This window comes from Grus americana, chromosome 2 (genome assembly GCF_028858705.1).
Source record: "Grus americana isolate bGruAme1 chromosome 2, bGruAme1.mat, whole genome shotgun sequence".
Lineage (NCBI taxonomy): Eukaryota > Metazoa > Chordata > Aves > Gruiformes > Gruidae > Grus > Grus americana.
The window spans coordinates 15,120,272-15,136,286 of NC_072853.1; the positions used below are offsets into that span (position 1 = coordinate 15,120,272).

The following is a 16,015-nucleotide window of genomic DNA, read 5'->3' on the forward strand; positions in this document are numbered from 1 at the left end:
ACCTGTAAAAGGAAAACAGCACTTCTCCTCTTCCCAGGAGCACCCTGAGGATAAATAGAGTAAATTCTGAGCTGCACAGGTCAGAAGGGGGGTTAGATAAGCACAATAATGCACCAACAACATTGGTGACAGCCAACATGGCTTCACTAAGGGCAAATCATGCCTGACAAATTTGGTGGCCTTCTATGGTGGGGTTACAGCGTCGGTGGATAAGGGGAGGGCAACTGACGTCATCTACCTGGACTTGTGCAAGGCATTTGACACTGTCCCACATGACATCCTTGTCTCTAAATTGGAGAGACATGGATTCGATGGATGGACCAGTCGGTGGATAAGGAATTGGCTGGATGGTCGCACTCAAAGAGTTGTGGTCAATAGCTCAATGTCCAAGGGGAGAATGGTGACGAGTGGCGTTCCTCAGGGGTCGGTACTGGGACCGGCACTGTTCAACATCTTTGTCGGCAACATGGACAATGGGATCGAGAGCACCCTCAGCAAGTTTGCCGACGACACCAAGCTGTGTGGTGTGGTCAACACGCTGGAGGGAAGGGATGTCATCCAGAGGGACCTGAACAGGCTGGAGAGGTGGGCCCGTGCAAACCGCATGAAGCTCAACGAGGCCAAGTGCAAGGTCCTGCACGTGGGTCGGCGCAATCCCAAGCACAACTATAGGCTGGGCGAGGAATGGATTGGGAGCAGCCCTGAGGAGAAGGACTTGCGGGTATTGATTGATGGGAAGCTCAACATGAGCCGGCAGTGTGCGCTTGCAGCCCAGAAAGCCAACTGTGTCCTGGGCTGCATCAAGAGAGGCGTGACCAGCAGGTCGAGGGAGGTGATCCTGCCCCTCTACTCTGCTCTTGTGAGACCCCACCTGGAGTACTGCATCCAGCTCTGGGGGCCCCAGTACAGGAGAGACATGGAGCTGATGGAGAGAGTCCAGAGGAGGGCCACGAAGATGATCAGAGGGCTGGAGCACCTCTCCTATGAGGACAGGCTGAGAGAGTTGGGATTGTTCAGCCTGGAGAAGAGAAGGCTCCGGGGAGACCTAATTGCAGCTTACCAGTACCTGAAGGGGCCTACAGGAAAGCTGGTGAGGGACTGTTTATCAGGGAGTGTAGTGACAGGACAAGGGGTAATGGGTTTAAGCTGAAGGAGGGTCGATTTAGATTAGATGTGAGAAAGAAGTTCTTTACTGTGAGGGTGGTGAGGTGCTGGAACAGGTTTCCCAGAGAGGTTGTGGAGGCCCCCTCCCTGGAAGTGTTCAAGGCCAGGTTGGATGGGGCTTTGGGCAACGTGGTCTAGTGGAGGGTGTCCCTGCCTGCAGCAGGGGGGTTGGAACTAGATGAGCTTTGAGTTCCCTTCCAACCCAAACCATTCTGTGATTCTATGATTCTAAAAGAAACCTAACCCAGTGGGAGAAAGAAGAACAGTCATCCTAAATTCAACTGAAAAAAAAACCCACAAACAACTTTCCATTGGTGTTTACTGATTTTAATACATCAAATTTGTTTTTTCTTCTGATAGTTTTGTGTCTCAACAAAGAGCAATGTGTCATGAGCAATTGTACAAAATGCAGCTAAAAAAGAAATACAACATGCTCTCACTTTCAAGTTTGGGGTTTTTTTTAAAGATTTAAAAGAGCAACAACCTCTCTGCATCTCAGTTTGAAAACTCGTGGTTCACCATTATCCACAGACAAGACCCAGGAAGCCCTTCTGTACAACTGGGACAGCCTGGCAATGGAGCACGAAATGCATTGGGACACTGCTGCTCAGAGACCAATTTCACAGGATATAAATAAAAATGGAAGAAATGAGCTATCAGAGTTTTAACTCTCTTAACAGTATTTTTTCAAATTCAGATGGGAAAATGATGAATGTCAACAGTTTTTAAAGTTATAAAGCAAATTCTATGATTCTATAAATGCAAAAATACCATGATTAGAGGAAGTGCAACAGGAGTCAGCATTGTCTTCTGGTTTTGGAAGCTAAAGAGAAAACACCGGTCTAGTGATTTTCCAGTGTTTTTCTTTAACTCTCTATGAAGGGCACAGATTTGTGTGATCACTGGTTCTGCTTCTCTCACTTTTCACAGCTGTGTTTTACAGCAGCATAACTTTACTCACTTGAGGAGTTATGACCCACCTACACAGCCAGAGGACTCATGAGGATCTAAATAGGCTGATCCTGGACACATCAATAATCACTGCAGGACTTGGGTCACTCTGGGTTATTTCCAGGCACTCAGTGAGACAGAAGCAGAGCCAGGACCTCTGTGCAGCACTTGCCGTGTGTACTTTCCGAGCAAGTTCTAACAAAGATTCAGCTTTCTAAAATGCGCACTTTCATTTCTCTTTAGCAATAAGCAACAAACTGTTACTTCTCTCCTCACCCTTTGAAGGAAAGTCCCTATGCCCTCCCCTACTCCTTCCATGCTCTGGAGAGGTTTAAGCTTGTGCTCCTCAAGGTCATAGGCTTGGGGGAATTTTTGTACAGGGACGAGTGAGATTTATTAGAAACAGTTTGCATTATCACCTGCAACAATTATCACACAGATTACGTTTATTCCCATATCAGTATTTGCATACAGACATCCCAGCATGCACATACCATTTCTGAGTCACACCTGTCTTTTTAGCTCCCTGTGTAAAGTAATACAAAATTAACTACTGGCTTTTTTTTTTTTTTTTTTCAAAGAATGCAACTGCTTGTTCTGGTGTGTCCTTCCTTAGACCTTCCTCAAAGTACAGCAGAACTCCTTGCATACTAACAGAAAATTTCCATTCTTTCACTCCTTTTTAGCTATGAAAGCCATTCTTCATTACCGTAGTTTTTACCTTTATCCCTTCTCTGCCCTTTGTTTGTCTTTGATACTTAAGAGGGAAAGTTCAGCCTTTCCTCGCTATACAAACAGTTTCCATGCTACGCTCACCACACTGCTATCTGGACTTGTACAAGTAGCTTAAGAGACTTGAATAGCACCCATCAATCATGATCTTTACACCTCGGGTTTGAGCTCAGAGATTAGACAGAAACGCCAGCTAAACTTGGACTGCTTTTTAATTGACACCATGTGTGGGATTCATACTCTGTAGGTTTAAACAGGCAAAAAGTTAAGATCTTTCCCCCATTATCCCAGCTGGTTGCAGAGACCATAGCTGTGGCATGCAGAGTCTGTGGTGTGCAGTGCACATCCAGGTTACAGGATGAAGGAGAAACCACACCAAAGATCAGGGCTCATTTGCCATGTTATTGTAGCTGACCTTACTCTTTTCCTTGCTAACATTCATGCTGTGGACATGGCAAACCGCTATACCAAACTAGCACCAATGGAACAGTGCCTTCTCAAGAAATCTTAGCCTATATTTTGTATGTCTAGCCTCAGGGCAGTTAAAGTTACAAGGTAGTTTTTTGATACTTTCCAAACACAGGATTAATAACCAGACTACTGCCATAAATATATTAAGTAACTTTAATGCTGCTTAGCATAAATCTTTGTTATATACTTTCTTCCATATACTCCAGTGTAAATGTATTTTATGCAATATGAAGTATTTTTAAGAGTATATGGCTCTAGGTAAAACAATCACAAAATGAGTTTCAATGCAAGTAGAGAATTAGGAAAAAAAAAATCAGCCAGAGTACAAAATCTTTGTAAGATAAAGATTTCAGAAAACAAGATATACAAAACCATCCAATTGCAGGAATTTAGGACAACCGAGTGGTTCCAGTAGTCAGAAGGGCTGCCACTCACTGCTATGCCATCCCTAAGAACCTGTCAGCAGGGACTGCAGGACAGTCCTGAGGGTGGCTGACTCTCAGAGATCCTTGTACCTAACAAGTTTCATAAAGTAACCTTCATAGCAGACACCCTTGTTGGCTCAAGGAGAATGAGTAGGCCTGGGAATGAAGAAAGTCCTGTCTTCCCTTACCCAACCGCTGCTGGGCTCTGCAGAATATTCAGGTGCACTGGCAAGATGTGGTGAGCAAGTTGTTCTACGAATGACAGGGAGCCTCTATTCTCCCAGGTTATCAATTTGGCACTACTCACAAAAGCAAAAATTATTTACTAGCATTATAAAAAAAAAGTTTCACCATCTGCAAAATGACATGAGTAGTAGGGAGCAGACTGCAATGCTACCGTTTAGTTTCGTTATATTAACTTTCTATATATAATATCGCATGTCATTATACAACTGGTATATTCAAGAAAGGCTCAATTAAACTTCATTCGTGCTAAAAGCAAACTCCATAATGGGCAGAGCGCTTTGCATTCCATGCTTTCAGTAAGTTGTTGCATAGGCACCTGTCCAAATAAAAACACCTTTACAACACTACAGGTTTAGAACACAACAAATAACACACTGCAAGAACTGAGGTCAGACATTATTCACCATTTGGTAACATTCCATTCAAATGATACTGATTCATATAATAAGTAACAAATGCAGCACTTGAAGTAACAAAACCAAAGCTGTACTCCAAAGTAAAACAGTGCAAATATTCCTGTTAAACAAAAATATACCATGCATATACACATACAACACAAATGCACTGTTTTGTTTTGCAGTATAAATACATCTGATTAAGCTAAATTCCTAAAACTAATGAACTACTGACTGACAGTCCCAAACAGTTTCCATCTAGTATGGAATACAGTAAGCTTTCAGGATCAGATGACCATAGCTGGATATGGCTATAAAAGAGTATCAAAAAATTTCACTGGATGGATATTTAAAATATTTTCTCTGTACATCGAAGTTAATAATATATATACTAAGCTGGTAACTCAAAGTCAGCTTGGGCTCCGATCACGCACGGAGCAGCACACAGAAAACCCACGACTCTACAAGAAGCCTCAAGGCTCTGCCTGTGTGGAACGCACTGTAGTGCTGCAAAACACTTCAGGCCCAATCCCAGGACTTAACAAAGGGGGAGCCTTTTAGCTGCCTATGCAGTTAACATGTTTCTTTAGTTTCCATTTTCTTCCTCTTCTAAATTAGCACTAGAATTCTGTTCTCCACTAATAACACATCTGTTTATCCCTGAAATCTATACTACCATAGAAAGAGTATGTTTCTAATGAGTACACAATAAAAGTAAATATTAGAAAGGGAAGAGATGGAAACTTGCTTTCTGTTAAGGAAATCCTGATCAGAGGTTATTTGCATTTCAGCACTTTAAAACAGATTTTAAGAAAAAAAAGTCTTTTTGGAATTAGATTACAGTAAAACAGACAAGTAGCACTTAATTTGATCTGAAGTGGAACACTCAGGTGTTAACCTCTCTTCAACTGCTATAGCCTCCATCTCCTTAATGCCAGGGCTGTGCTGCAACCGTAACAAACAGCTGTTGCAAAGGCAAAAATCTAGAGCAGGGGAAAAAAGAAGGAAAAAAGTGAATCACATATTATATTGGTATACATTTTTTTTTCTATTCTAAATGAATACAGGAACACAAATGATTCAGAAGTTACCTCCCCCAGCCAAAATGCTTAAGATAAAGATAAGTTTGGGATCCTCTGAAGTTCTTATGAACCTCTCTGTTATAACCCCATGTTACTGCTTTTAACTAACTTGCTTGCTTCAGAAGACATTTTGAAATAGAAAATGAAATAGGACTCTGCATAAGTTATGGTACAATGTAATCATGTGTGTATGTACAGTGTATTTCAGTTTTCTCTTATCTAGACTGATCAAACATTAATCTCAGATTTGTTTCCAAGTGAATGCCTTTACCATCAAACAACTAAGATGACATCCCTCTAAACAGAACTCTTTTACTTGCAGAAATACAGCTTCAAATCTGGCCTTCTTGACCAGATAACCAGCCATTAGAACAACTTCCTGAGAAATGCCAGGAAGTTGCTATTGCTCAAGAACTGAACTGAATAGATTTGAACTGAAGGTCATGCCACAGCAAACTTGAATATATATAATGTATACCTGAAGGAAGAAATAAGAAACTGAATTGCTGAAAAAAAGTTTCTCATATTGTCCACTGCTAAGGATGGATTCTGTCTCTTAGAACATACAAATTCAATCATGTCATAACAACCTATCCCTTGCTTTCCATACAAATGCTAATTTGACAATTAAAGTTTTGAATAGATGCTACACCCTAGAACTACCACCTACATAAACTGAACACATATATTTTTTATCACAGTATACAAAAGTAATTTTTAAAGACAAAATGTTAGCAACCTTTGGTTTTTTTCTATGTAGATCACAGGACTCTCTTAATGAAGTGTTTCAAAGGATTACAATTTTTTCTGCATGTCCTGACTTTTTAATTATATACTTTCGGAAAAAATGCAAAGACACTAAAGACTACAGTTACCCGATTCACCATTTCCCAGCATCTCTTAATTAAAAATACTGAGGTAAGTTAACAATTGAGTCTTCTCCCCTATCTTGACAGGGATTTGAGGGGCTTGAAGAACTGAATTCTCCCTAGGAAAAATAGTATGGAAGGGGGAAAGGGTCTCCTGGAGTCCTAAGTATTCTGTTGTCACACAAAATGACTGAAGTGACCATATATTCAGTGGGATCTGAACAAGGGTTGAAGAGCTACACTTAAGGGTAGAGTTTGAGATACTTGCTTAGTATAAAGCCCTCCCTTAGTTCAGGCACAGCTATGAGACACCACCTGTGTCCTTGTGCCACATACAGGAATCAGATGTGCTCAAGTTTGTTACTGGCAAGCGGGTACTGGTGAGGCACTCTGGACTTGGAGACTGATATGCTCACCTCATCCCTTCAGAGACGGGCTTGCCAAAACAAAAGCCCTTTCCTTTTTAGCCTCTTGCAGAGAGAATGCGAACCTTACACCTTACGTTCAGCTGTTTTTATCTTAAGATGAACTGAAGGTGTTTACTGTGCAAAATTTATCATGTATTCAGTTGTAAGGACAACAGATACCCACAGAGAGTTTTAGAAGCTTAATAAATATATACAGCTCCCTGAGGTATGCAAGACCCTCTGGATGGTACAAAAACCCAAGAGCAGTAGTTTCAGTTCTTTAAGTTAAGCCTACTGGCACACCTCTACTTGCCCTTCAGGAGTCCAGCCAGGGATAAAGCTACAGCCTGGTGTATTTTCTGCTACGCACACCCACATCACCAGATACAGTGATTCAGTGACGATACAACTACAGTAAAAAAAAAGCAGTCTGAGCTTAGACTATCTATAAAAGCACTCTAATCCTTGCCACAACAGACAGCAGGGCCCTTACAGATAACTTTTATGCCTGATGTATAGTAAATACATGGAGCTTCATAAGGAGCTAGTCCAAGGATTTTTCCCCATAGCATGTTCAGGACTATCTAAACAGTATAAAAAAAGTAACTGAAAGTTTGAACACAGGCATGAAATTCATACGTGATGAAGGCTCAGTTGTTATCTTTTCCTTCTTTTCTAATAACCAGCATTGCTTTTACAAAATATCTTGTCTAAAAATTATAAGCTGTAGTGATCATATATTTAAAACACCATAGTGAACAGTAGCAACTGAGAACCTATCGTATTAGCATTAGCTTACTCCAATATTTTTACATGTCACTGTTAGACACTATTTGCTGCTCTCAAAGACAATCCTTTCTCTCACAAGCTCCTCTTTCTATTCCAGCCTGCTGTTAAGTTCCCAAGTTGAATGGTTGGCTACAAGGGCTTACAACAGACTTCTGTTCCCCAGATACAAATATATGCAATACATACCGAGGCTGCTATGCTTATGTTATATTCATGATCAGATAGAATCTTCTCTTGTGTGGTGGAATTGAATTTGCGGGGAAAGTGATGCAGAGATGTAGTTGCTGCTTGCAGTAGAAAAGCTCCAAAATAAAAGACAAAAGTAGCCCCATGGAAAAGAAAATCCTGAAAAGCAAGTAACAGTCAGCCTGGGCTGCAATACATATCTAATTTTTCCAGTCTCAGTACAAATGAAACCCAACACTGAAACATGAAACGAGCACTGATAACAATAACTTTAGATAAGCAGTGTTAAATCCATCTGAGAGCTTAACCTGGATATGTTTTTACAGCTGCTTGCGATTATAAGCAACTCAGTACCATAATCAGTGATAAAGGGCAATTCTCCCTCTCCCCAGACCCTACATTCTTTTAAATTAAGAGGCACACGCTCATCTATATGTACATATGCTGACCTTTTAGATCACTTTAAAGCAATTAGAGCTTACAGAACTTTCCCTTCATATAGCTTAAATAAAAAAGAAGGGACATACAGCCCAACTTAAGCAGTACAATACAAGCTTGCAGTCCCCCAAACCCCTTCTCAGCTATAACCAAAGCTCAGAAGTCCCCCCTCCATGCTTAAATTTTGCTTCTGTAAATGCCCAGAAACACCTCAGCCTTGACATGGCTGAAGTTTACTTCCTGATGCAATCAGAATCTAAGAACTGAGGCATTTCCTCAACTCTCTCTGACTTGGCTCTACCCAAAATACAGTAATCTCTAAGTATGTCATGATGCTGTCGAATAAAATGCCTGAGACTTGAGAGGACAGGAGTTAGGATTTGGTTCAAATATGCTTCTCTCCTGGTTTTCTCTACGTGATTCCCTCCTCTGTGGTGAATGCTAGCTGAATACAAGGTTTAAACATCTAACTCATTTCTGGATTCTATTACTGGAGCACATGAAAAAGCAGCTGTGGTGCCTAAATCTCTTTGCAAGTTGTGTTTCAGAGTCCACTGTTCCACACAGGAAGATCAAAGACATGTTCCAATACAGTTTTAAAATGTCTAAAATACTCTTCCAACATGTCCTTCTGTTGTTGAGTCTGCAAAGCTGACATCTGCACTGCGCTCGGTTCCCGAGTCCATACAACATATACTTTGTGCCTATACCTATGCAGGTCTGCAAAGGCCATAGACACAATTTTTACAGTTATACACAAATCTATGTATGCTTTTTGACAATATCGTTATATAGTCTATCTCCAGCACTAATGAATTCTTCATGCACTTTTAATTCACTTGAGTGCAATGGACTATGAGTATGGCAAGAGTGAGAAGCCAGGGTGTATACCATGTGTGAGCCCATCACAACAGCAGACAGTTCATACGCACTAGAAACTACTATGCAACATCCTTACTGATTGCCTGATATCGAAGTGGGAATGTGCTGCATTTCCCTGTTTAGAGATTGCTTCTTCATAGATGTGAGATTTTCTTTTTATTGAAAGAATTTTCTTTTTAAACTCATCAGTTGTTCCATGTTTGATAGCAGCTAAAGCTACTTAAATCACACCCTAGTCAGTTTTGATAAGTTATGATATAAGCTGCTACTACAGTTTCCCACTCTACTTAGATCGGGACATAATTTTCTCTTAAGAATCATTTGATCATTGAAGGCTAGGTCATAGAGTGTACTGCTTTTCTTAATGACTGCTAATTACTGTGAATCCAAGTTTTGGCAAGACAGCTGCAGTAATTGCCAACTTCTGGTTTTACATCCTGGCTGTGGTGGTGGTGTGTCCTACCCCCCCCATTTTTTAAAAACAATTACCCCCTCTTGGAGTATCACCATGAGGCCTCACTGACATCAACAGAACTGAGAAGATGAGGGGGCAGAGGGTGGCTTCCTGACCTAGCTGGATAGCCTTTATGTGCTAGGCTTGCCAAATCTCAAGCTTTGGGCATAAGACATTCCCTCAGTCTCCAGCTCTGCTTTAACATCTGTACCTCAGAGAAAAAAATAGTAGGGACCTACTCCAGCATGAGAGTGCTGAAGCATCAGAGAAGCTGCAGTGCTCTGCTGAAGCTGGGGGAGGCACCTCTCCCCACCACACACTCACTGTTGTGGCTTTCCCGTCACTCAAGCTGGCAGACAGACACGCGCATCTTTCATGCTACCGCCTACACGCATCATGTCAGGCTACATGCAGGTGTGTGCTCTCTGCGTGACAAGTACTGGACCCCATATCATGGCCTGACATACTCATTTTATAGCACAGGATTCCAGTAACTTGAAAGGTCTGTGTAAACCCATGAGTAATCGAGGGCATCCATTATTCTTGGGCTGCTAAATACCTAGTATGCAACTCTGCCAGGGTTACCAGCTGTACACTTTTGGCACCACTGCTCGTGAAGCAGCACAAACAGCTCCATGAGGAAGACAGTGCTGTCTACGTACAGGAGAGGTATTTTCAGAAGGCAAACTCTTTCATTTCCTTCATTCTCCTGCCAAACCCTCTAATTTCCTTCTCCTGGCAGCAATTACAGTGAAGCTATGTAACATCAGGAAGGTTTCACATTGGTATGGTTATGGTTTCTGTGACCAAAAAACCCAAAATCTTATAAGAGAGAGGTTTTTGTTTTTCAGTAATTGTTAGCACGGTGCCTTACTCTCCCTCACCTCCACACTTGTATAATCATTGAAACCTCATACAAAGAGTATGTAAAACACTACCAGATCTGCATGATATGTTAGTTCACATCTAATTTTGTAAATGAATGTGCTGTGAGTCAGGCTGTAAAGGACAGTATTTATCATACCATCTGGTTTAATACAGCAATGTGGAGAGTGATGTACCTCCATAAGGTCCATATTTTCCCCCATCTTTTCACTGCGTAGCATCTTATTTTTTAAGTATCTGTATTATTTTAAATAGAGCTACTTATGACATAAGGCATTACTAAATGCAGGGCTGTCAGAATCCCATGCTATTTTTCAAATTGACATTTAAACTCCTGGTGTGTTAAATCACATTTGTTCATTGATTTCTACATGAAGCTATAGTACTACAATATAACTATGCCATGACTCTTCCCATTTTTGACCTAATCTAATGACCTGTAGCTTCTGAGTTCTATCGTAAATTTAATTTATGAAATAGCAAACCCCATGTATTTATCTAAATACATGCCAACCTAAACCAAACAGGTATACCTTTTTATTGTATAATAATAAAAATAGTTCTAGTGTTTCTACTAATTATTTATTTGCAACAGAAGGTAAAAAATCCTTGTAAAGTGCTGCTAAAGAGTTTAATGCCAATGAGTTACAGAATGTTTGGGCACCTGAAAATACTGCTCAAATGATCCGTCTAGTGTTATTTTTGTTGACAGCTGGAAGGGGCTGAATTTCAGCTACCATGTTAGAGATAAAATGATTCGCTCTGCATTTAAGATGTTGACTTAGTTATGACTGCTTTTTAAATTAAGTTACAGAGTCCCACAGATGCAGCTTTTATACAAGTCATGTAGCAATTTCCTGACATAGAAAGTTTTTCATTAATTTATTATATACAGGGGGACAAAACTAGCAGTACAACAAATCACTGCCAGCATCAAGTAGCGAACATGTAAGACACATTTACACAACTGTTATAAGATGAACATTTGTACAGCATTTTCAATCTATAAGAGGCTATGCCCTCACCCAGCAACTCTTAAATAGATGCATGACTGTAAATTGGCAAACAGTTTCAATGAAACCCATGACACTATTAATTTACTTCAGTTATGCACATGCTCACGGGCTTTGTTGCATCATAACAAGTGAGGATGTCACAGCATAAATCCCTGTAAAGGTCTCTGTAATTGTAACTCATTACTAGCCTAATTACTGCCTGCATTGTGCTGGAAAGCTGACACTACATGTACGTGTATTCACTACCAAAGCCCTAAAGTTTGTTTTAATAGAATCCAGTCTGTTAACACTGATGGGCTTTGGAGTTATCAGTTAGAGCCCTAAACTCATGAAGCTCTATGATTTGCTTTAAAGACCTTTTGTTTTAAGGGACTGTCCATGAATAACTTGAGCAGATAAATAACCACAGATGTTGATACTGAAGCACACAGTTCCAGCTCTGATCAAGAAAAGTGTCAATAGGAAAACTAAGCCACGCAGGAGGAAGGTGAAGGTGATCAGCAGTTCCAAACAGCCATACTTTAGTATTTGAGAAGTTCTGGTTGTTTTGGAAGATTTTTTGAAAATTCCCATTTTGATCACAATTTTGTTACCTCTTATTATTTACTTCCAGTAATACAAGAGAGTGATACTATCTCATGCTCAACTACTTGAGCGCTAAAAACTCAATGTAAAACACAGTTAACGACAACAAAGGAGTACATAAAGTAGCGGTCAATAACCTGAGGTATCCGTGTGGTTAGTAAAAAATGGAGCCAATAGCTTCCCTTTTTTAATAGGAAGGTACAGTCTGTGACAACTACTGGCACAAGTCATAACAAAGCATTACAGCAAGAATCAAGTCTTGCCTTCACAGTGAAGAAAAGCTGAGCAGAGAATAATATCTGTAGTCAAGTCTCCCAAAAAGATGTTAAGCTATATCATACTGCAGGTTATGCTGTCTTTGACTACCAAAGGTCTAACAGCTGCTCATCGATGATGCCCTAGCGTTAAGGAATTGACCCAAAAGTTAGCAGAAAACTTCCTTAGGAACTGGAGGAGACTTCCTCAGTGCTTTAGTCTAGTCTGTGCTATCTCAGAGCACATCACACAATCTGTTCACAAACGTATCACTTCCTTTGCAATATTAGATGTATCTTTCTACTCCCCCTCCCCCATTATTCACAGGGTGTTACTACCACTTCTCTAATAGTCAGAAAATATTTTCCAATTTCCAGTCCACAATTACTTCTGGCCATTTGTCATGCCTTGGTAAACTAGTCCTCTTCCTGCTGTTCATGCATTTTATGTGCTCGTAGAGGACAAGTATCAGTAATCAGTTTCAAAAGCTGGGCTCTTTCAGCCTCCATCATAAAACAGGTCCTGTATTTCCTCTGTTATTCTTGCAGCCCTACTCTTTCTTTTTCCAGTTTTCAACTCCTCTGTTTAGAAAAACTTTCTGTTAAAACAGAAAGCCAGGCATTAAGACTTAGGATCAGTACTTCTCATGCAACGACTTTCAGTTTATAAAACAAAGAGAATCCTTAAATAAAGAAAAAAATCTTACCGTCTGGTTCCAGTTGACAGCAATTCTATTTGCATAACCAAAGAGGAACACGCACAGGAACACAATGGACAGGAACCACGCAGTCACTGCTACAAACATTACCCATCCCTGCAGCAGCGGCAGTGGAACTCTGGTAGAAGCTACCAAAATCCAGACTATCGTTCCGAACAGCTGCAAGGAAAGGAATAGAGAAGATAAACTGAGAGATAACTTTTATTCAGTCCTTTCTGCCCAAGAACTAATATCACACATCCACACGTCCTCAGATTACTTTCAGAAACCAAGAGGAAACACTTCAGAAGTACTCAGAGATTCCAAGTGCCGTTCTCAGAAATTATAGGCACTAAGTGGCAGTAAGATGAAGCCACTCTGAAATTCTTAAAAGCTCTTAAAATAGTCTTGAAAATGGGATTTACAAACCCAGGTGACTTGTGTGCTGCTGCTGAAAATTTTACCCTTATTCTCATTTTGAGGGAAATACAAGAAACGTGAAAACATGGTTCTCACACACACATATACAAATCTCTCTATATACATACAAAGTTAGCATGACAAGGATGCACATCAGATTTGGATTCAATCTCACACTGTTTAGTTTTGTAGTCCTAATCTGATGAGATACAGAAAAGAGATGAACCTGCATGCTCTTTTTCAATGCATTTGTAAGAAAAAGCTGAAAGAGAACACATTAAGCAATAAAGTAAAAGAGAAAACTAGAAGACAGAATATGGTGAGTTGTAAATTATGTTGTAATGACTAGAAAAACATACAGCTTTCCAGAATTATCATAACCCGGGGAAGAATTCAGCACCACCAATTTTCTTTTCAGCATACTGATCAAAGCGAATGAGTAGTGGGGATGCTGTGCTATGATGGGCTAATGGAAAGTTTACATACTCTAAGGCTTGCCTGATTTAATCAGCTCTTAGCCTAAGGAAGGTACTACGTCTCCTTGCAAATCCTGCCTCTTTATAAAAAAGGATAACTGGAAAAAATTGTAATTGCCATCTAAAGTATGTTCATTTATTACAGAAAGATTTAACTTCATAATCCAACCTACTGTGTAGTGACAGCTACAATCAATTTTCAAGCAAGTTACTACTTTCCTGTTTAAATCCTACAGATCTACAACTACAAAGTCAAAGGTTACATTTTCAGATTATCTTCTTCTGAATCAAAGTTGGATGAGAGATACCTTTCAAAAGATGCCTGCTATAAAATTAGCTGGTTCCTCTCTCATGTTACATTGCAGCAGCATATATGTAAAGATGCATTGCTAGTCTCAGTTCAAAGCTCCCAAGGGCTTATGTATTAGCCTTCAAGTTGTTCTCTAGCATTCCTTTTTTAGCTGCTGTGAAGAATCAAACTTTCTCTAGTTTCACAAGACTGCAGGTGCAAGGCTGTTAGTCAGAGACCAGATAGGGATGGGCAGTGAGGAAGCAGAAAGGATAACAGAAAGTGTCTGTTAAACAAAATGCAGACACATTAAATGTTTTTGGTATTTTGAATGTGCAACCTTTAAGGCTTCTTTAAAAATAAATTGAGAAATCTACTGCAGAGACTGCTAATCTCAGTGTCCACTGTTGTGCCATTTCCCTCATACTACACCTGTCCACTTCAGCTCGGCTGTCAGATGTATAACAGGTTGGCCAACCTAATAAAACTTTTGTCCCTACAGACTCAGGGCCTGGTTTAGCACCTGGACTTGTACTAAGCTCTTTGATTGGGTGCAGTTTTACAGCTTGCAGGGTGGGATCCATCTCACAGACTAGTATGCTGCTCTGACCCCAAGAAAAAGATAAATAAATAAATAAATTAATAAATTTAATTAATAAAATCAGATGAGTTCTGCCAGGGTTTTGTGGTTTTTTCTCCTACTAACTAGCACCACGGCTCTGCTGAGCCTCATACTGAGCCTTAGCTCACCAGCCCTGCGTATACCAGTAAGGTCTCACAGCCACACGAAATTAAACATACTTGAGTTTGCATAGGACCCCTACCACACGCACATGGGCAAAAAACAGCATAACTCTCGACGGTGGGCTTTTGGGCCTGGGACTGTGTGGCTCAAAGTCCTCGACAGCTTCAACAACCCCGTGAAACACACCTCTACGGGCCTCCCGGTGCCGCCCGGCCAGGGTGGGGAGGAAGCGCCGCGCCGCCGCCCAGCCCGAGGTGAGCAAAGACGCCGAGGCAGGCCGGAGGGAGCGGGGACGGGTCCCACAGCCCTTCCCGGCACAGCCCCACGTCCCAGACCTCAGCTCCGGGACCGGAGCGGGGCAGCCCGCGGGCTCCCCCCTGCCACGGCCTGGGCCGCCCGCACCTTTCCCACTCACAAAATGGCAGGTGAGGAGCGCGGCCGACGCGGGACTGCTGCTCGGCGGTCCCCTGGCAGAGGCACGTCCGCCCCAGCTCCGGGCACCACTGCCTACGCGGGAAGGAGACGGGCGCAGGGCAGCGGGGCGCGAAGCCGCAGCGGGGCGTTGAGGGGAGAGAAAAGCGCGGGAACGCCGGTGGCCGCCCGTCCCCCCCGCCCCCGGCACTCACGATCTCCAGGAAGATGACGGCTCCCGAGTAGGTGCGCAGGATCTCCAGGCCGGAGGGCAAAGTAACCCGGGGGGGCGGGAAGTAGGCAGCGGGGTTGGGAGGTGGCGGCATAGACGAGGCTCCCCTGGGCAACATGTTGCTATCGCGGCGGCTGCTGCTGCCGAGCGCGGCGGGGACGGCCGAGCCGCGGCCAGGTGGGCGAGGAGGAGGCGGAGGAGGGAGCAGGTGCGGGCGAGCCTGTGCGCGCCGCCCCAACCACCTCCCTCCTGCCCGCCCCAGCGCCGGACCCGCCCCGCCGCCTCGCCTCGCCCGAGCCTCGCCTCGCCTCGCCCGAGCCTGGGCGGGCGTCCCTGGGCTGCCGGGGACCGGACCTGCTCCGCTTCACCACGCCCGGCCGGGCCCTTGGGCAGTCCTGCACAGAGGCCGCGGTGGGGCGGGCGGGCAGGGCAGCTCTTCTTGCCGAGCGCTGTGCCCGGGGGTGAGGCGGGCTGGAGGGGGCTGCGCCCCGGCCCGGGCCCCCCGGCCTCCCC

At 42.6% G+C, this 16,015-nt stretch overlaps 1 protein-coding gene across 1 annotated transcript; it reads right to left on the bottom strand.

The window, feature by feature from the left end:
• Positions 1–1,475: 1,475 nt before the first annotated feature.
• Positions 1,476–15,961, bottom strand: MAL2 (mal, T cell differentiation protein 2). The gene is made up of 4 exons (XM_054817789.1): positions 15,486–15,961; positions 12,939–13,109; positions 7,718–7,876; positions 1,476–5,367 (listed from the first exon to the last, which is right to left on the bottom strand). The coding sequence occupies exons 1-4, from the start codon at positions 15,618–15,620 to the stop codon at positions 5,296–5,298; spliced, it is 537 nt and encodes a 178-aa protein (XP_054673764.1). The 5' UTR covers positions 15,621–15,961; the 3' UTR covers positions 1,476–5,295.
• Positions 15,962–16,015: the final 54 nt, after the last annotated feature.